At 36.7% G+C, this 20,595-nt stretch overlaps 1 protein-coding gene and 1 pseudogene across 1 annotated transcript in view; one reads left to right on the top strand and one right to left on the bottom strand.

Moving 5' to 3' along the window:
* EPG5 (ectopic P-granules autophagy protein 5 homolog) overlaps window positions 1–20,595 on the bottom strand; it is a 187,137-nt gene that overhangs the window by 84,756 nt on the left and 81,786 nt on the right. Inside the window, exons 24-26 of the mRNA XM_044681656.1 lie at window positions 19,052–19,175; window positions 17,123–17,267; window positions 6,389–6,560 (exon numbers count right to left, since the gene is read on the bottom strand). Coding sequence (XP_044537591.1) covers window positions 6,389–6,560; window positions 17,123–17,267; window positions 19,052–19,175 — 441 coding nt within the window. The remainder of the gene's footprint in view (window positions 1–6,388; window positions 6,561–17,122; window positions 17,268–19,051; window positions 19,176–20,595) is intronic.
* Window positions 352–696, top strand: LOC123237787 (annotated as a pseudogene).

The following is a 20,595-nucleotide window of genomic DNA, read 5'->3' as shown; positions in this document are numbered from 1 at the left end:
CTTAGCTTTGGAGGAGGATGTGTTGGTGGAACCCTGGCCGAAGACACCATCAGGACTTCTGGCTGAGGATTACCAGGGAAATCCCGGTGGAGAAAGAGTCTTGGGGAAGCCCTGTCAGGGCTGAACCTGGCTTCTCAGGAGAAGGGCTAGTAGGGCTTATTAGAATCTGTCTCTTTATCTACATTTTTCCACTTTCACTCTTTACATCTCTTTGTAAATAAAGCTGCTAAAAGTCATTCTGACTTAAGCTATAATATTTTTAAATTGGCAATATTACTTTAGAATTCTCATGTCATATAACCTAAATTTTAACTCTTACAAACTCTAAGACACTGAGAGAAGATTTTCAGAATGATTGACACTCTTAATACTATTCCAAGTTTTGAAGACATGTTTGCCAATTGATTCACAGAAGATGATACAGAGTACCAAGAATACCTGAAACACTACAGACTCCCCTCCAGTTATTGAAGAGCAGAACTGTGGATCTAGTGGTAATCGACGAAACAGAGGGAATAAGATGCAGGATAACAGACCATTTTGAGGAAGGGATGGCAGGTGGGGTTGGCCAAGTGACAACAGATCTAATCACGACCCTGGGGTAATAATTATCAGTAGCACAGATAAGAACCTTATTACCATCATCAGAATGGAAATTATGGTTATAATTACAATTATCCTTATGGCTACTATTAATATAAATATTGCCATCTATCAAGGAAAACCAATACATTCTCTTCTAAAATGCCAAAAAATAAATAAATAAATAAAAAGAAAAGTTGCTTAATGCTTGTTGGTTCATTTCTTCAATTTCTACATTAGTAATAAGGGTTTGGTGGTGGGAAGGAAACATGACAAAATTCTTATACCACCCACTTCCCAGACTGATGGAACAAGAGCTTTGTGAAACTTAAGCATTCCATACTGTAAGATACATATAGGTGAAGTCCCTTCAACTATCTGAGGACAGTTATTTATTCCTTCATCTGCTATCCATTCCCCTTCCCCATTTCAAGTCTTTTCTCCAAACTAAAAAATCCCTAATTTCTTTAATATTTCCTTATACAATATGGTTCCGAGATATCCCCTTAACATGGAAGAGTGGAAAAATCCATAGAATCAGAGAATCTCAAAGTTGAAGGGAATCTCCTTAAAGGTCAACTGGTCCAACATGTATGTGAACATGAATCTCATCTACCTGCAAAAGTGATCCTCTGCCTTGTTGGTTAAACCAGTTATTTCTGATATAACCCTCCTCCTCACAAGTAACAAAGAAAAAACAGTTAAACAAGACCCAATAATTGGGTCAGATAGCATATGTGGCACTCCATACCCATAATGATCTATGTTTCTACCAAAAAGACAAAGTTTTGTTTCAAAATTCAGCCTCTAAAACTAAGATTGGCCGCAGTAATTACTTGGAGTTGAGCTACCTTTCAGTGTTGTTTCCACTGATTAACTACTGATAAAAGTTAAGTTAGTTATTAACTACTGATAAAAGTTAAGTTAGTTATTTCCAAAGGAAATGTCAGAGTTTGATATTTTGGTAAAATCAAATTTTTTTAATAATCAGCAAACAAAAAGCACAATGGTATCTTGTATCCTTGATATTTCTCAGTCAACTGTATTTGAAAAAGACTCTACTGTGAAATACCATTTGTATAGTTCTCATTTTTTAAAAAACCTAAAGAAGAGTAGGCACACATATTACATATGGAAGTTTAAATGATATCAATAAACTATCAAGAGACCAAAGGAGCCTAAAAAGTGTTTTACTTAGCAGACATCTAATTTACTTGCCAAGCAGAGAGATATGGCAGCCAAGGGCAAATCCAATTTAGAATATTAAACTCAATTTGTAAAAATCTTAAAGAGATGGATGTTGGATCATCATGAACAGTATCTCCTCATAAAACAGAGTGGCAGGAGAGGGTAAAACCAGTTTAGAGGGTCTCAACTAGGCAAAGTCATCCCAAGGGCACTGAAGGACACATCCCAAGGGCACTGAAGGACAAAAATAGGAAAAACAATCAAAAGAAGAAAAATGGAAATGGTCTTCAAAGATTTTTAAGATGAACTTTTTTTCACTATCAAGAATAATAAAGGCACCACACTTTGAACTCTAATATCATTGTCCTAAAAGTACATGTAAAGAAAATAAAGATAGGAAATACAGCTGGATTAGACAAAATAAATACAGAGAAGATTCAAACTGTTGACACAATATCTATTCATAAAGCATATGAAGAAGTGGAAGATAATAAAGGTATGAAAAAAATCTTGAGTTTTTATTAAAGCTAGGGGGTGGGAGTAGGTGGGTTAAGGAGGGTAACAAAAAACAATATAAACTACTAGCCTGCTTAATCAATTAATCATCTATTTTTAAAATATTTGATTTATTAATGCCATTTTTTAAAAAAACTTTTCCTTCTAGCTTAAAATCAAATCTAAATATCAGTTCCAAGGCAAAAGAGAAATAAGGGCTAAGTAACTGGGATTAAGTGACTTGCCCAGGGTCAGAGAGCTAGGAAGAGTCTGAGGCCACATTTGAATCCCCTCCCACCCCCCCATCTCCAGACCTGGCTCCGTGAAGTAGCTACCACTTTTAATGTCACTTCTAAAACTGGGTATCTATAAATTAGCATAACATTATAAATGTGATCTGACCATGGCAAAACACAGGGGGTTATTTACCTCCTTTGATGTGTGTTAGTCTTCTATTAGCCAGTGGCCCAAGATCAATCTGGCTTTTATGACAGCCATTATAAATTGCTAATTCACACTGAGCTTGAAGACCATTAAACCCCTTAAGTCTCTTTGACATGAACTGTCTTGCACCAGGACAGGTTTTTAAGCTCATACAGGGCTTGATTCCTTTTCATATTAGCTATTTACCCAAATTTCTGACACTTAATAAGCACACTAGCTATGTCTTCATGCTAACAGATGATCAAAATAGTATGAAGGACAGGGCCCAGCAGCACATCACTATAAAGCCATTCTGCTGGAGGATATTGCTACAAGAATTAATTGTTGGGGCATGGCTCAGTGGACAGAAAGCTAGACCTGAAGACTGGAGGTGCTGGGTTCAAATCTAGCCTCAGACACTACCTAGCTCTGTGGTCTTAGGCAAGTCACTTAACCCTCACTGCCTAGCCCTTCTGCCTTGGAATTGATATTAATAATTCTAAGACAAAAGATAATGGCTTAAAATTATGAATTATCTCTTTTTAGATAAGGATCATTCCACCCACTAAGAATCCAATCATCCAGTCCATATTTTTCCATCATGTCCACAGAATATTAAAAGAAGTTTTGTAAGTGCCTTTTAATCCTTCATATTTGTTTAATGAATGTTGAGTGAATGAATCTTCCAAAACTCTGATATACTATGTTTATCACATTCCTCTAACCTACCAGTTTAGTAGCCTTATCAGAAAAGGAAATTTATTCAGTTTCATATGACTTGTACTTAGTGAACCTATTTTTCCCCCCAATAATCACCATTTCCCTCAGTTCAAAAATCAGGCATTTATCAATTGTATACGTAATTTTGCTATTTGACATTAAGGTCAGTAGGTTATATTTCCCCCTTTTAAAAAACTGAGATATTTGCCATCATCTAACTTCTCTTTCCAACAATTCTAAATCTCCACAGACTATCAAAGATTATAGTCAATGATGCAATAAGCTTAAATGCAGGTTATTTGGGTATATTGGGATGTAATTCATCTTGGTGTGCAGAAGATTTTAAGAGCAATTAAGTGTCCTCTTATCATCTCCTATTTTATCCTGGGATTAAAACTCCCTCTTAATCATGTTTGTTAACCTTTTCTGGGATAAAGATCATAGTTTTTTCACATTCTAGAAGTAGAAGAGAAAAAGAGTTCTGTTTTCTCTCTGTGAAGTGCTAACATTATAATATCTTCATGAAATAAAGGGCTTGTTTCTTATTATTTTTGCTCAGAAATATACCTAAAAATTTCCCTTCATCATCCTTAAATTTGTATGTATATGTTTTGGAAATATAAACCTCAAGTCATTCTTGACTATAATCTTCCCCAACTAATTTTTAGAGATCTCTTTTGCATTTTTCCTTTATTGTGGGCCTTTTTACTCTTTTCAAAGTTCACTTTGAGTAAATGAAAGTATGAATAAAAATGCACAAGCCAGCCACTGTGCTGAAGTCTGGAAATAGTAACAAATGGAAAAAAGTGACACAAGTCCCTGTTCTCAAGAATGCATACACTAACTGGAGAAGACAATACATAAAAGAAAGATTTCTTCTATACAACTTCAGGAAAGATAGAGAGGTCTGCAAGTCCTAAGGGTTCAATGGCAGAGGTGAATGACAAGGTCCAGAGGTCCTCAAATTATGATCAGAGGTCATAGTATATCAAGACAAATAAGAAAGTAAAGCCTGGAAGACCTTATGAAAGTGTGGTATAGGAGATGGTATGGTCTGGTGGTCTGACTGAAAAGAACTGAGTTAGTAATTCTCATCTTATCCAGGCCACATGAGCCAGGAAGCACTACAGATGGGTTCTCGATAGTCTAAGAAGTTGTAGGAAGAGAAAAAGGAGAGAATGGTACCCCTAGGGTGGGGAATATTCCTGAGACCTGGTCATGGGAGATGGATTTTGGAGCAGTCCTATACAATCTCATTAGGTTTTTTAGATACCTCTTACCTTTTCATGGGGTCACTTGTGACTATATATTCAAGATTATATTTGCAAACCAGTCAGCCCTCTTGAATCATCCTCTTTTGAATTCTCAGGCTCTGAGCTAATGCCTATCATTTCTTTTAACATGTATCTGCTTTCCTGGCTTATTTGTCTGACTATACTCAGAATTCATCTCCTTGATTATGGTGAACTCCAATATGACCTGGTTTCCTTTTCCCCCAAGCTTTTCTGGCTTACATTTCTAAAACCAAATCTCCTCCTAAATGATCAGTATCAATACCCCTCAATATTTTCTATACATTCTGAAAGAAGAAACTCTAAGCATTGCAAATCAAGAATTTGCCAGATATTCCTCTTCAAAAAGAGAATTCCACCAAATGTTTGGATAGTCCAAATATCTACTACTATTACTTTTGGCCTGTTTGCCAAATCTTTGATTCATTCACATCCTTCATCTGGTTGGGCAGTTAGTAGTACAGTATATAACTCTCTTATATCATTTAAGTTCCTCTCTCCTTTTACCCTCTCCGATGCTGTTTTCTCTCGGGTTAGTTGAATTCTATAAAAAAAAAATACTATCTTTCTAATCTACACTACCATTTTGGGTCCTCTCTCTCAAGATACATATTTTAAATTGGTATGATGCATTTATAAGTTTAATTTCACCAACTGTTGGTGAAACTTATAAGGTAATATTTATCTATTATTGTATTAAAATTGTATTGTATTAAAAATTCAATCTTACTCTAGGTATATACCATGCATTGATATTTACACATCTAAAGCCATTAGTCTTATTCCTAGACATGTTTTCAATTATTTCTCTTCTAAATAATCCAGCAAAATATATGCCATGTTGATAAACAATTGAGCAAAAAGTCTTCAAGAAAGAAAAGGTCATTAACTTAAGAGAGAAATATAGACTCTAAAATGACAAAGGCTAGCTTTTTGCAGTGGGTAAAATAAAGTTACTCTGTATATGGTTCCTTCTTAAAAGATAAATGCTCAAGGAGAAGGAGAAAGAATAAACATTTATACAGATCTACAAGGTGCCAGGTGTTCTTCTAAGCTCTTTTTACAAATATTAACTCATTTGATCCTTAGAACCACTCTGCAAGGTAGTAGAGTGTCTATAAAGGCAGAATTGAATTTTGTGGATAGAGAGCTGGTCTCAATATGGAAGTCCTAAGGCTCAAGTCCCTTCTACTTCTCCACCATTGATACATTCTAGTATCCCTATTCATCCCTATTCTACGTGAGCACAGAAACGTAGAATGATTTTTCTATACTTCATTAGACTTTTACAAGAATATAAAAGTTTCTTGCCTAGTACAAATAAGTAATAAGAATTTTTTTTTAATTAAAACAAATCCTTTTTCATTTTAAAAGTGTCTTCAGATAATATTCAGTATCTACTAAGAGATAATCTACATAAAGTCTTATCTCAAAAACAAGCATTAGAAAAACTGAACTGGCTTTATTTAGCTGGCATTCTAATTGATACCACATGAAACATAACAAAATGTACAAAATCATGTGTGCAATACTACTTCAGTTTTCTAAAAGAAATGAAGAGACTGAGCATGCAAACTCAGTTACTCAGACCAGTTTGCTCACTACTCACAGGCTGAGCCCAGTGCAGAAGCTAAATCATTTGGGCTGTGTAATTAGTATGAAGAAGAGAGACACTTCAAACATCTTACTTAGCATGCTGTTGCAACAGATTCAGGTCTGGGCGGATAAGCTGCATAGTTTCCTTCTGATTTAGCAAACTAGCAGAGGAAATGACTGGCACTGGAGCTTTCAAGGCATGTAGAAGAAGGGGAGGATGTGGAGCCTCATGCTTCTTCAAGTTGCTCAAGATCCTCTCTTTGGCTAAAAAAAAGAGAATGAAAACCAACAAATCTTAACTAAATGTGAAACACATGACAACAGAATGTGTCTTAACATTATTTCCTATCATTAAAAATTATGAAAATATGTAGAACATCTAAATAAAAATCATCAGAATGAGCAAATGTAATGTTTTCTGACTCAAATCAATAAATCCTCTAGGAACACCTACAAAAAAAAAGCATTTTAGTAGATTCTCAGGAATATGTGGTTAAAAATTAACTATGATCCCATATTTTTAAAAAGTATGGTTTAATCAGAGGCAAGATAGGCAAAAAAAAAAAAAAAAACCAACCTAAAAGTAAAGGTAAATGTGATAAAGAGGTGTTTTGAAGTGGGGAAAGAAAAAGAATGTGGGAAAATTAGAAAATGATTAATGTTTAAACTTCATGGACTAGAGGGGTACACAGCTTTAAATTAAAGGGTAAGGAGGTGTTCCCTGTTATAGAACTGTTCAGATAGATTTCTGGAGGCAGAGCTGGAAAGACCAAATTCATAGTTAAAGAGTAAAAAAATATGCCTGAAAGAAACAGAACATGAGGGTCATGGGTTATGAAAGATAAGTTCAGACACAGAGAATGAACAGCCTTAAAGGCTGTCTGAAGTGAATTCAATTGAATAAACATTATTAACCACTTACTATACGAAAAACATGTAATGAGGACTGATAAGCTATAAGCACCAAAGCAAAATTAATAATGAAACTTCCATTTATGTAGTGTCTTAGTTAAAAAATTTTTCCTCATAGAAATTGTATGGCATAACATATATATGTATATATATATATATATATATAACATAACAGATACATGAAGATATGAACTTGAAATATTATAGTACTTAAAAACTGTACAACACAAAGTAGCATTTAATATATATAATATCTTGTATTGTTAAAATATATAAGGATAAATTGCAGATAACCAGTAGAGAAAGGCATTAAGATTAAGACTTGGAAAGGTATATTGAAGAAACTGAGATTGTAGTTGAGATTAAAAGGAAGTCAAGGAGGCTAGGAAATGGAGATAAGGAAGGAGACTGTGCCGGGTCTGAGGGACAATTAGTGAAAATATAATCAGCAGTCAGATGATGAAGTATGTGTTGTAAGGAAAGGATATGTGGAGAGGTGTAAGATGTCAGAAGAATGGAAAGAAAGAGGGAGCCAGTTTATTAAGGACTTTAAAAGCCAAACAAATGATTTTATATTTAATCCCGGGGCTAACAGGGAGTCACTAAAGTTTACTGAATGGGGTTTAGAGATGTGAAGCAGACAGATCTTCACTTCAAGAAGGTCAGTTTGAGAGGCAATAGAGGATGGACAGGCATGAAGAGAGACTTGAAGCAAAGAGTCCAATCAGCAAGCTGTTGCAATAGACCAGGTAGAAGGTAATAAAGGCTTGGCCAGAGTGGTGGCAGTGTTTGAAGGGAGAAGAGAACATATGTGGGAGATGCTACAAAAGTAAAATAGACAGAGAACCTGGCAACTTTTTGGATGTGGAGTGGGGGAGTGAGGCAATGAAGAGTCAAGGATGAGATATATGTTTGTGAGTCTGGGTGACTAGAAAGATAATTATACCCTCTATACCAGTGATGGCAAACCTTTTAGAGTCTGAGTGCCCAAACTGCAACCCTCACCCTGAATGTAAGCCCACCCATTACCCCAGACAGGGGAGGGAGGAAGGGCTCCCATTGGGTTGCTGGACAGAGGGGCAGGTAAAGTGAGAAATGTACTCAGGCACACATGGAGAAAGGGAAGGGGAGCAGCCCCCTCTACCACACCATAGGTTCACCAACACAGCTATATAGTAATAATTAGGGGGAAAGGGAGAGCAGGGGGAATGGGAGGGGAGAAGTCTAATTTTGGACTTGTCTATTTTAAGATGTCTATGGGACAAGATGAACAGGCAATTAAAGATGCAAAGACCCAGGTCAAGAGATTAGGGCTAGACAAAAATCTGAAAATCATCTGCATAAAGATAACTAAATCCACAGTAGCTGTGGAGATTAACAAGGGAAACAGTACAGAGTATAAAGGGAGAAAGAAAGAGAGCCCAGGCAATGTGTAATGTAAAATGTAATGTAATGTAAAATACCCAGCAGATATGACCTGAATGAACTCCCTGAAGTGAGTCTGAAGTGTGAGTAGACATCATTTCCTAAAGTCAGACACTAAATAAATCCTTATCTTCAAAACAAACTCAAATTTTTGCTGAGCTGGTCATTATTTGTATTATAATGTCATCTATAATGAGCTATATTACTTGAAGAAGAGTCAGGGATGAAGAAATTTGAAAGTCATCAACATACAGGTTTAAAAAAATGCATGTGTTTCCAAAGAGTGAATATAAAGGGGGGCAGCTGGGTGGCTCAGGGGATTGAGAACCAGACTCAGAGATGGGAGCTCCTGGGTTCAAATCTGGCCTCAAACACATCCTAGCTGTGTGACCCTGGGCAAGTCCCTTAACCCCCATTGCCTAGCCCTTAACACTCTTCTGCCTTGGAACTGTTATAGGAAAAGTTAAGATGTAAGTCTAGAGCAGAGGCCAGGATTTTGGAATCCTGGGAAGTGCTGTTGGAGAGAGATAGTGAAGTCAAGGGAATAGTTTTCCTTTCTCTGGGTGGACCAGAGGAAATTAGTATTTCCCTATGGTATTTTACTGCCTGACCTTTCCATTCTTCCTACTGTTTGGATTATCCTGTTTCCCTGGTGGCTGTTTTGATATCTGTGCTAATCCTGTGACAAATGACAGCTGAGCATGAGACCTAGCCTAGATCCTTGGATCTTGGTCCATCTTTAGGCCTTGTCATACTTACACACTGACCCTTTCCTTAGATCATCCAAAGAGAGGAGGGAGGGGGAGTTAATGGTTGCTTAGCTGAGTACAGTAATTTGGGGTTATATAGAGAGAATAGGAGTAGATTAAGGAAATACTCTGTGAAGAGATTTGTAGATCTGGGAGGTGTAGGTAGTTAATATTAGAGTAAGTTATATCCAAATCCCTTCTAACCTGTCCCTATTTTATTAAACTGTTATTTCATAACTTGGGGTTCTGTGTGTAGCTCATCTCAGTGTCTGGCTCTGCCTGCAATGGGCTTGGGTGGTCTTCCCAAAACAGTTTACTCTACTGTTAATGGCCTAATAAACATCTAACATCCCCAAAACCCCACCTAATATTTCAGAACCAATAAACAATTCTAAGATTCTAAGATGGAAGGTGTAAGAGATGGCTTAGAGTTTAAATTGAGGTAACAAGCAAGCATACATCTTAGAAATGGAATTGGAACTGGCCTTGTGGAATCTCGAAGATGGACCATTTGGGAGGGGCCAGTGAAAGAGGAGTTTTAGAGGGGAAGTTTCCAAATGCCAGATCCTCTACACACTCTCTCTAGGGCTTGGGAGGTATGGAAGGTGGTTGGGAGATCTGGGGAGAAACTCACTCTTCTGAATCTCAAAAATTGGTGGTATTTTGAAGATTACAATGGCTAAAATCATTTTACAGACTTCATTACCAACGAAGAAGAAACTGAGACAGTTGTACTCCAGACTGGCCATAGTGCCCAGACTCCAGAAAGAGAGGGCACTTGGGGGACCCTTCTTTGATCCAGCTTGTATCATTTCATTCCTGTTATTCCCCTGTATCTTAGTTAGTGATGAGGATTAGGAGATTGTGAGGAGAGAAAGACAGTTTCTGAGACCAAGCTACAGAAGAAGTCTAGTGCTGCTCTCTTGGGGAGAAGACCATAGTTGATAGTGAAGTTCATCCCTTCCCCACTATCCTTAATTCCCCTATACCTTTCCCCTGTACCCTGAATTCATTTATTCTTTAATAAACCCCTGTTAGTTTTGCTAATTAGAGTTTGGAGCAGTTACATTGAGGGGGGAGGTGACTTGGAGTGGCTGAGGGGAAGACTAGTGCTTTACTCAAAAAAAGCCATTTGAACAGGGAATTAGTTGGGGGTGGGGGGTGGTATTGTCTTAATATCAACAGCACTGAAGATTGGACCCAATCCATTAGGGTCTCAATTGATCCCTAACATCTTCCTACAACTACCCCACTACAGCTTTCCCATTTTGGGGAGCCCCCTTGAGAATTACATCCTCTAAGGTCTTCCCAGTGGGGGGGGGGGGGAGTTAGCTACTTTGGCCCATTGGTATCTATCAAGTGAGATGTCCAGCTACATACCCCATATATTATCTCTACTCACCTCCTACAAAGGTTAGGGTTTAAAAAGAAAGAGTGAGTATAAAGACAAAATATAACAAAGGATTCACAATAGGGCCTTGGCAGACATACACTCAGAGGAGGTGAGAGATTTAGTAACAAAAAATCTCCAAAAAATATTTCATTTTTAAAATGCCTTTTGAAATAATAGAGAAGGGAGAGTTCAAGACAATTTCAAATTAATAAGTCAACAAGTATTTAAGAAACAGTTACTGTGAATTTCTCCTTTTGTCCCAGATAGAGTTCTATTTTCTGTTTTCTTTAAGAAGAGGAAAATTTTATTAAGAATGACTCTCTTGATATAAAGGAAACTGCACTGTTTATGCCCTCAAACAACTGAAATGTATCAGTCTTTTTAACATCCATATATTAAGCCAGTGTTTTTCCACTGAACAGCATTTTAAGACATCACAATTTGGGCATAGTCTTCAATGCTCTAAGGCTTGTAATTATTCTCATGTTAAAAGTTGTCTTCCTTTTAAGTTATTAAGGCCTATTGAACACAAATTGATGAGGTCAACAAGACAATTAAATACTATAATACTGATAGAATGGGAGCTATTCTGTCTCTGAATTTATTTACCTACAATCAATACTCAATTATTCTTCATTAATTTATGAGATCCTTGAGGGCAGGGGCTATCTTTTACCTTTTTATGTATCTCTAGTGCTAAGCATAGTGCCTGATATATACTAGGGATTTAACTAATATTTTGAAGCAACAAATGTCAATCAATATAAATATGATGACTGAAAATCTGTATTTGCAGCATTCCTGTTTTTTGGGGGGAGAAAACGGGGGGCCAAAGAGGGCATAAAGAAGGGAGCAAAAGAACTGCAATTTCATTGGTATAGGAAACTTCAAATAAGAAAGCTCCCACTACCAATACAGATCAGCATCTGCTGGACAACTTACTAAGTTGCCTGGGGCACTGCTATAATGAGTTTTAGTCAATTTATGCCTGTAGTCAAAATCCAAGACCATCTTCTGTTCAAATTTCACCTCTGCTACCAACTCACAAAGAGGTAGTCTTCATTCTCAAGCATAATCCTTGGGGGCATCTGGATGGCTCAGTGGATTGAGAGTCAGGTTTAGAGATGGGAAGTCCTGTGTTCAAATCCGGCCTCAGATATTTCCTAGCTGTGTGACCCTGGGCAAGTCACTTAACCCCATTACCTAGCCCTTACCGCTCTTCTGCTTAGAACCAATACACAGTATTGATTTTGGTAAGGGTTTAAAAAATATATATAGAAATCTTGTCAAGCATAATCCTTCTACATGTGCATCCCTTCTACATCTCATCCCCTCCTATCTTCTCCAGAAGATGACATTCATTACATTCAATCATTGCCCTCTCTTTCCAATCTTCATCCTCTTCCAATCAATTGGTTCTTTCTTGACTATGTTCACACACATCCAAAACATCAAGATATCATCCTTTTTCTCTTTTCCCTTTCTTAACTAAACCCTTGAAAAAATTATCTCCATTCATTGCCTCCAAATCCTCTATCAACCCATTACATTTTGCCATTCACCTTCTCAACCGAAACTGCACTCTCCAAAGTTACTCATGATATCTTAATTTCCAATATGATTGTTTTTTCTCAGTCCAAACCATTTGCAACCCATTTCCTGCACTTGTCACTTCTGAGGACCTTCCCTTCTTAGACACTCTGCTCCCTGGGATTTTCAACTTGTTATAAAGAAAATTGAGAAAATAAATAGTTGTATATAGTAATAGTAGTTGTAGTAGATAGGGCTCTTAAGATGCTACTGCTTCTAGGGGATATTGATGGGGAAGCTGTGCCTCTGTATTCCCTAGACAGCTAGTGCAGGCAAAACACCGAGCCCTACCACCCAGCTGGACGTTATAATTGCCCTACTCTATATACAGTGCCCAGGCAGAACCCCTAATGGTCAGGTGGATGGGTAACTCTTTCAGGTCCCACCTGGGTTGAATTGATTATTAATATTGGGCACTATTAACCTTGGATTATGTTTTCATCTGACTACATTGCTCCCTCCCCAAGGGCCATGATATAATGACCACTCAGGAAGGTACTTAAATAAAACTTTATCTATTGATGTTAAATAGGGAAAGGAATAATCAGGAACGGATTGGGGATAGGAGACCCTGTCACTAATAGCTATGATCAATAATCCCACAGGACTGAAGGCTGTTGTTTCAGTATGCTGGAGCTAGTGGTTTCACACTCTTCTGCTTCAGCTTGGCCACTGCCAAACCAGGGAGGGCAAACTGCTCAGTTGGTACAGATATTGTGATTTCTCTCAGCTTCCCTGTTCTCAGTTTGTGATGTCAGCCTGCACAGCCTTTAGGAAGTATCTACCCTTCACCTCCCTCGGCTTCTTCTCCTTCCCTCTGCCCGGGCCCAGATACCTAAATAGCTAATGATGATCAAATGCCTAAATATCTAGGGAGATTCAGAGCAATGTTCAAAGATCAAAGATCCAAGCTCCCAAGTCCAAGGCCAAGACCAAAGACCTCCCCCAGATGGCTGTGAGGGCTATTTATATCCTCAGGCCAACCAATTTTCCCCTCTCTTAACAGCCTCTGTGAACATTCCAAGGTCTCCAACTGTCTTCCCCTGTCAATCAAGGTGAGACAAACCAACTCTCAGAGCTTGAACATAACAAACTCTGTCCTGATTCTTCTATCTATCTAACCACTCTTTCTAGGTGTCCTCTATCACCAAAGTCATCCACATCATACCACTTAACAAGAAGTGTTTCCCAGTTTTCTCCATCTCTCTTCTTCTTTTATACTCTCTCTTGGCAACCTCATCAGCTATCAGAGGTTTAATTATTATTTCTACACTGATAATCTAGTCATTTATAAGTCAGCTCTAATTTCTCCTGTAAGCAGTGGTCCCATATTACCAATATGTAATGGATATTTCAAATTATATGTCCTAAAGACATCTTAAACTCAACATGTCTAAAACTGAATTCACCATTTTTGCCACCATCCCTTATACAAATTTCCCTATTTCTAAGGTGCCACCATGTTTCCACTGTCTTAGATTCATAATCTCAATATTTTCCTCTATACTCCCTTACTCCATATAACTAATGACTTGCCAAATCTTATCTTTTCTTACAAAATATCTCTTGCATTTGACCTCTTCTCTTCATTTACTACCACCTTAGCTCAAGCCCTCATCATTTCTTGCTTCAATCACTGCAACTACTTTCTAAGTGGTAATCCTGATTCAAATCTCTCACCATTTTCATCCATCCTACAAACTGCTGCCAATGAAACTGCCATGAAACTGATATCAACACCCTCCTTCTCTATTCAACAAACTCCAATGGATTTGTATTGCTTATGGAATTTTTTTTTTAAATCCTCATCTCTGTCTAGGTTTTAAAGCCCTACATAACATGATCCCAAATCCACCTTCTCAGACCCAATAGACAACCATACACACTCACTCACACACACTCTCTATCTATCTCTCTATCTCTCTATCTCTCTTCCCCCAGCCAATCAATAAATCTTTAATCAATAAATAAACATTTACATTTATTTAGTACCTACTATGTTCCAGGCACTATGCTAAGCTAAATTGCCTTTTTTTATTCTGTCTTTACAAGCCTCCATCTACTTTCTGTATGGCTTTGCAATGACCATACTCCTTTCTTCCCTCCAAATCATATAGTCTTTCTCTTCCTTTAAAAGGCAGCATCTAACAATGCAGCCAAAATCAGAAGGGAAACAACAAATTGGGAAAAAATCTTTATAACAAAAAACTCTGACAGGGGTCTAATTACTCAAATATATAAGGAGTTAAATCAATTGTATAAAAAAATCAAGCCATTCCCCAATTGATAAATGGGCAAGAGACATGAATAGGCAATTCTCAGATAAAGAAATCAAAAGTATCAATAAGCACATGAGAAAGTGTTCTAAATCTCTAATAATTAGAGAAATGCAAATCAAAACAACTCTTAGGTATCACCTCACACCTAGCAAATTGGCTAAAATGATAGAAGAGGAGAGTAATGAATGTTGGAGGGGATGTGACCAAATTGGGACATTAATGCATTGCTGGTGGAGTTGTGAACTGATCCAACCATTCTGGATGACAATTTGGAACTATGCTCAAAGGGCTATAAAAGAATGCCTGCCCTTTGATCAAGACAAACCACTGTTGGGTTTGTACCCCAAAGAGATCATAGATAAACAGACTTGTACGAAAATATTTATAGCCGTGCTTTTTGTGGTGGCAAAAAACTGGAAAATGAGGGTATACCCTTCAATTGGGGAATGGCTGAACAAATTGTGGTATATGCTGGTGATGGAATACTATTGCACTCAAAGGAATAATAAACTGGAGGAATTCCATGTGAACTGGAAAGACCTCCAGGAATTGATGCAGAGCGAAAGGAGCAGAGCCAGAAGAACATTGTACACAGAGACCAATACACTGTGGTAAAATCAAATGTAATGGACTTCTGTACTAGCAGCAATGCAATGACCCAGGACAATTCTGAGGGATTTATGGAAAAGATGCTACCCACATTCAGAGGAAGGACTGCAGGAGAGGAAACACAAAAGAAAAGCAACCGCTTGAACACATGGGTTGAGGCAGACATGGTTAGGGATGTAGACTCAAAACTAACACACCAATGCAACTATCAACAATTTGGAAATGGGTATTAATCAATGACACATGTTAAAACCAGTGGAAATGTGCATCGGCTATTGGAGGGAGGCAGGGGGTAAAGGGGAAAGTAAGAGCATGAATCATGTAACCATGTTAACTTTTCTAAAAAATAAATATTATTAAATGTTAAAAAAAGGCAGCATCTGCGTAACCTCCCTACAATTTGCTAATGTTCTCTCCCCATCTACTTTATATTTAACAACTTTGTATACACTTATATTAACTTAATAGTTATACTGTACATATATATTTTATATGTAGTTGCTATCTCCCCCATTTAGAATAAAAGCTCATTTTATAGAGGCAGCTAGGTTGCTCAGTGGATTGAGTCAGGCCTAGAGATGGGAGGTCCTAGGTTCAAATCTGGCCTCAGACACTTCCTAGGGATGTAACCCTGGGCAAGTCACTTAATCCCCACTGCCTAGCCCTTACTGCTCTTCTGCCTTGGAACCAATATATAGTATTGATTCTATGGTGAAAGGTTAAGAGTGTTTTTTTTAAAGCTTATTTTATTCTTTTATTTATCCCTCCCCTTTGTCTAGCATAATGACTGGCAAATAGTAATGGCTTAATAAATACTTGTTGATTGGGAAATAAAACCATCTTTCATGAGTAGTTTTCTCAAAAGGAAAATAAAATTTCCCATTTTTAAATAAAAATAGCAAATAGAAAAACTTTAACCAAGGGAACTGAAAATTATTCAAAAGATTAAATAAATTATATAGCATATGATAGAAACCATTAAAAGCACCTCAAGTTTTAATGCTAGTAATAATCTACATTAGCAAGATAATCTCAACTAAAAGTATAAATAACTTTTAATAATCTTCTATAATGCACCTGGTTCTATACTTTGCCAAGTACTGCTAATTACTTTAATCAAGTCTTGCAGCACATCACCAAAATTCCCTGAAATAGTCATAAATAAGAAGACAAAGACCACTTGTTTTCCAGTTTTGGCTCTGCTATTAACTAGCAATATAACACTGGGAAAGTATTTGATCTTATCTTAAGCCTCAGTTTCCTCACCTTTAAACAGAGAAAATAATATTTACCTCACAGAGTTATTGGGAGTATCAAGTGGTATAAATTATTAAGGAAAATGTAAAATATTACACAAGAATAAATTTTTATTATTATCATTGACAAAGAGTCTTTGTTTAAAAGATTTGCCTACCATATCCCAGAGAACAGAACTAGGAATAGTTTTCATTTGCCTTTTCTAATCATCAATCTTTCCTCCCAAAATAACATCTCTGAAGATTTAGACCAGTGATTCCCAAATTGGGCACTACCACCCCCTGGTGGGTGCTGCAGCGATCCAGGAGCGCGGTGATGGCCACAGGTGTATTTATCTTTCCTATTAATTGCTATTAAAATTTTTAAAAATTTAATTTCCAGGGGGCTAAGTAATATTTTTTCTGGAAAGGGGGCAGTAGGCCAAAAAAGTTTGGGAACCACTGATCTAGACTCTCTAAGGGCAAAAAATTCTGTAAGATTTCAGGATAAAAGTCACATGTTTTCTGACCAGGGGAGATTTCAATGAATTCAAAGAAAAGTGACTATTATTTGGAGGATAGTATTAAGCAAACCTTGGAGCTCTGTGGTTTTGAAGAAAGTCATGAGACCCACCTGATGAAGGATCAGTAAAATCCATCTGTACTGACAAACTGCTGGGTGGGGAATGGGATTCAAGTTTTACTTGAATCCAAAGATTAAGAGCTTCCCAAAATTCATGACGGATGCGTTCCATGTTCAAATACTCCATCCACAAATCCTAGAATTGAATCACAAAATAACTTTAACTCTGGAAGATAAATTAAGTTATAAGTTGTGAAACTACTTATATTAAAATGTAAATATATGCCAATCAGTTTAAAATAACTTCCTTAAAAAAAATCTCTTTAAGCAACCTAGAATTAAAAATGGCCTTATTTTAAATTCTTGCCCTGTCAATAACTTAAGAAGTAGGACATCTTTCCTCTAGCACACTAAATCATGTCTGACTTTTTTTTTTAATATAAAACAATCTCTACCATTGCAGAAGGTAGAACCAGGATGTCTTAAAAATAAAATCACAGTCTAAGTCCTGATTCCTAGAAAAAATAGAGCTAACAATAAATGTCTGTCTCTGTAAGGTTTTGTTCATGTGGCCCACATAAAAGCACATAACCAATAAGAGGCAATGTCATATAATAGAATAAAGTCTTGGATCCAAACCGTACCCCAATGCCACCAACATAACTGCAAGCTAGTTAATTATCCTCCCAGGGGGTTCATTTCCTCATCCATAAGAGAAAAAGGGTAGACTCAATAGCCTGAGGTCCCCTTCAAGTGTAAGTCAGTGAACCAGGAAGCTCCTACAAACCTAAGACCTCTTCAATTCTCAGTGAAAAATATTCTCATTGGATCCTATATCTTCAACGCCCTTGCCCAAGTCCCACAAGGTATTCTAGACCAGAAGTATCAAACTCAAGTAAAAATGGATCTCTATTTATAGGTTAGATATTGAATTGAATTGAATTTATTTTTTTAAATTTAATTTAAACATAAAAAGTACACACTTTTTGCTAGTATGTCATCTCCTCCCATTTTAGTACCTATAGATGACATCTCATTGAAGTTTAGAGTTTATTAACTGCCTATTTTTCCTGAATGAGAATATCCCTATATGCAAATGAATAGAGCTGTTAAGAAGAGTGATGGCAAAGTGAAATCTGTCACTAATAAAGTCTCAGAGGACAAGAATTTTAGCAAGACTCAAGCATTTGTGCCCAGACACAGAATAGTTAGAAAGAAAGCAGTTCAATCCTATAGGAACTGTATATCAAGTTAGCCCTCAAAGAGGGATGGAAGGTAGACCAAAAAGACAAAAGAGTCTGTGGAGAGTTAACAACTGACCCAGAAGAGATCAACCACTTCTTCCAAAAAAGAGACACAGAGGAAGTCAACTAAAGCCCAGCTTGGACCAAGTATAGGAGGAAAAGGTGGAACCAGACATTTCAAGTAACCAGAGAGAAAAACTGGGCTTAGGAGAAACTACAAAGAAACATCATAAATTAAAGATCAAGAGGACCTGCTTCCTAAACTAAATTAAACTGAAATCCATTTCTACATTACACAAATATCCATATGATTAGAGTTTGTACCCTTATGAATCTATATAACTGTAATAAAATACTTTTAATCATCCTCAAATTGGCAGGCCTGAAAGAATGTTGATAGTGAAAACTTACAAGAAGACTAACAAAAAAAGAAGGGTTATACAGATTCATGAGGTCATAAAACACAGAAAGTAAACCCAGCCCTCAAGGAAACTCACAGCTGTTTGTCATCAATGCTTTAAAAGGAGACATTACTCTGATACAGATATGTTAACTTATTTGCAAAAGGAAATAATGTGGACCGTGAACAAAACCCACAAAGATCATTCAAGTCCCACAGCCATATCTAACAAGTAACTTTACTCTCTGGAGCAATATATTTATTCATTCCCATATTACAAATTCAAATTACTGAGTGATATCCTAAGAGATAACTAAAGTATTTTAATAATGTCACCTGTTGATTCTGCATGATCTTTGCTAGTCTGTGTGTATCGTATTGCTTTGGTAGAGAAGGAATACAGGTGTCTCCTTTCTGAAAGTTCTCATCTTCTAGCCATAATATAAATACATTGAAGAGCCTAAAAGATTAAAAAAAGAAAAAGAGTAAAGGATAGTTAAATGCATTATACCTCTCTTTAAAGAAGAACTATGTAGAAACTACATTTTATCTAAAACAATAAGAAAGGATCAGGTTCCCAGAGCTAATAATAATTCACTACATTGTATTAATTTTAATTATGTCTATTTCTCTATCTCTGTAGGAACTACCTTGACCATCTGAAAAATGAAGCTAGGAAAAAAGTGATAAATAAGGTGATCAAAAAGTAAATCTTAGGATGAGAATTCAGACTTTCTTCTCCTTTGTAATCAACTACATTGAGTGAGCCATAATGCCTAGAAAAACAAAGTACAACATGAAAATATATATATTCTTTCTCTATTCCAGGATGAATGCTGAAGACCATTTAAAAACATACTATCTGGGGTTAGTATGCCCACCCAGCTAGGTGCCACTGGATAGAGAGCCAGACCTGGAGAAGGAAGGACCTGAGTTCAAATTTGGTCTCAGATACTTCTTAGCTGTGTGACCCTGCCCAAGTCACATTCCCATCTGTCTAGCCTTTACCATTCTGTCTTAAGAGTTGTTACTGGGGGCTGCTAGGTGGCTTGGTGGATTGAGAGCCAGACCTAGAGATGGGAGGTCCTGGGTTCAAATCTGGTCTCAGACACTTAGCTGTATGACCCTGGGCAAGTCACTTAACCCCCATTGCCTAGCCCTTACCACTTTTCTATCTTAGATAGAGTATTGGTTCTAAGGCAGAAGGTAAAGGGGTTTAAAAAAAAAGAGTTGTTATTAAGACAGAAAGGGTTCTTAAAAATTAAAATAAAATAAAATAAGAATTTCTGTTATATCTTATCAGCTTCCCCCACTCCCCCCCAAAAACTATCTATTTTAGAAAATAATTACAAATGAAATTTAATTATAAATATGTGAACATTTTCCTTCATGAATAGGAATGAAAAAAAGAAATTCTTCTAATTTTATGTTCTAAATTTGCTTTAAGTGGTATTATATAGAGATACAATCAATTTAACTAAACAAGACTTCATTTGAAATCATTGTTAGTAAGAAGAGGTTGTGAGAGATATAGTCCATGATATGCAAATAAGTTAAATAAGCTTGTGGTTTTAACCTGATATCATTCTCTTTCTATAAAAATTAAAGCTGAAAATTACTTCCTTCTGATTACTGAATGGAGCATAGAGTTTGGACACCTAATACTCCACATTGTCCACTTCTAGCTTCTGACTCATAAAGAAATGGAAGAAGGGATCACAATCAATTAATAAGCATTTATCCTAGGTACTATTTGACAAAGATGATAGAAAGAAAAAATGAATCAATCCCTGCCTTCAAGAATCCCCCTTATAATAGAATATAATGGACTTATGTACCGGCAGCAATGCAATGACCCAGGACAATTCTGAGGGATTTAT

This window comes from Gracilinanus agilis, chromosome 1, assembly GCF_016433145.1.
Source record: "Gracilinanus agilis isolate LMUSP501 chromosome 1, AgileGrace, whole genome shotgun sequence".
Taxonomy (NCBI): Eukaryota; Metazoa; Chordata; class Mammalia; order Didelphimorphia; family Didelphidae; genus Gracilinanus; species Gracilinanus agilis.
Note: the sequence above shows the minus strand (reverse complement) of the source record. Positions and strands in the feature narration are given on the sequence as shown.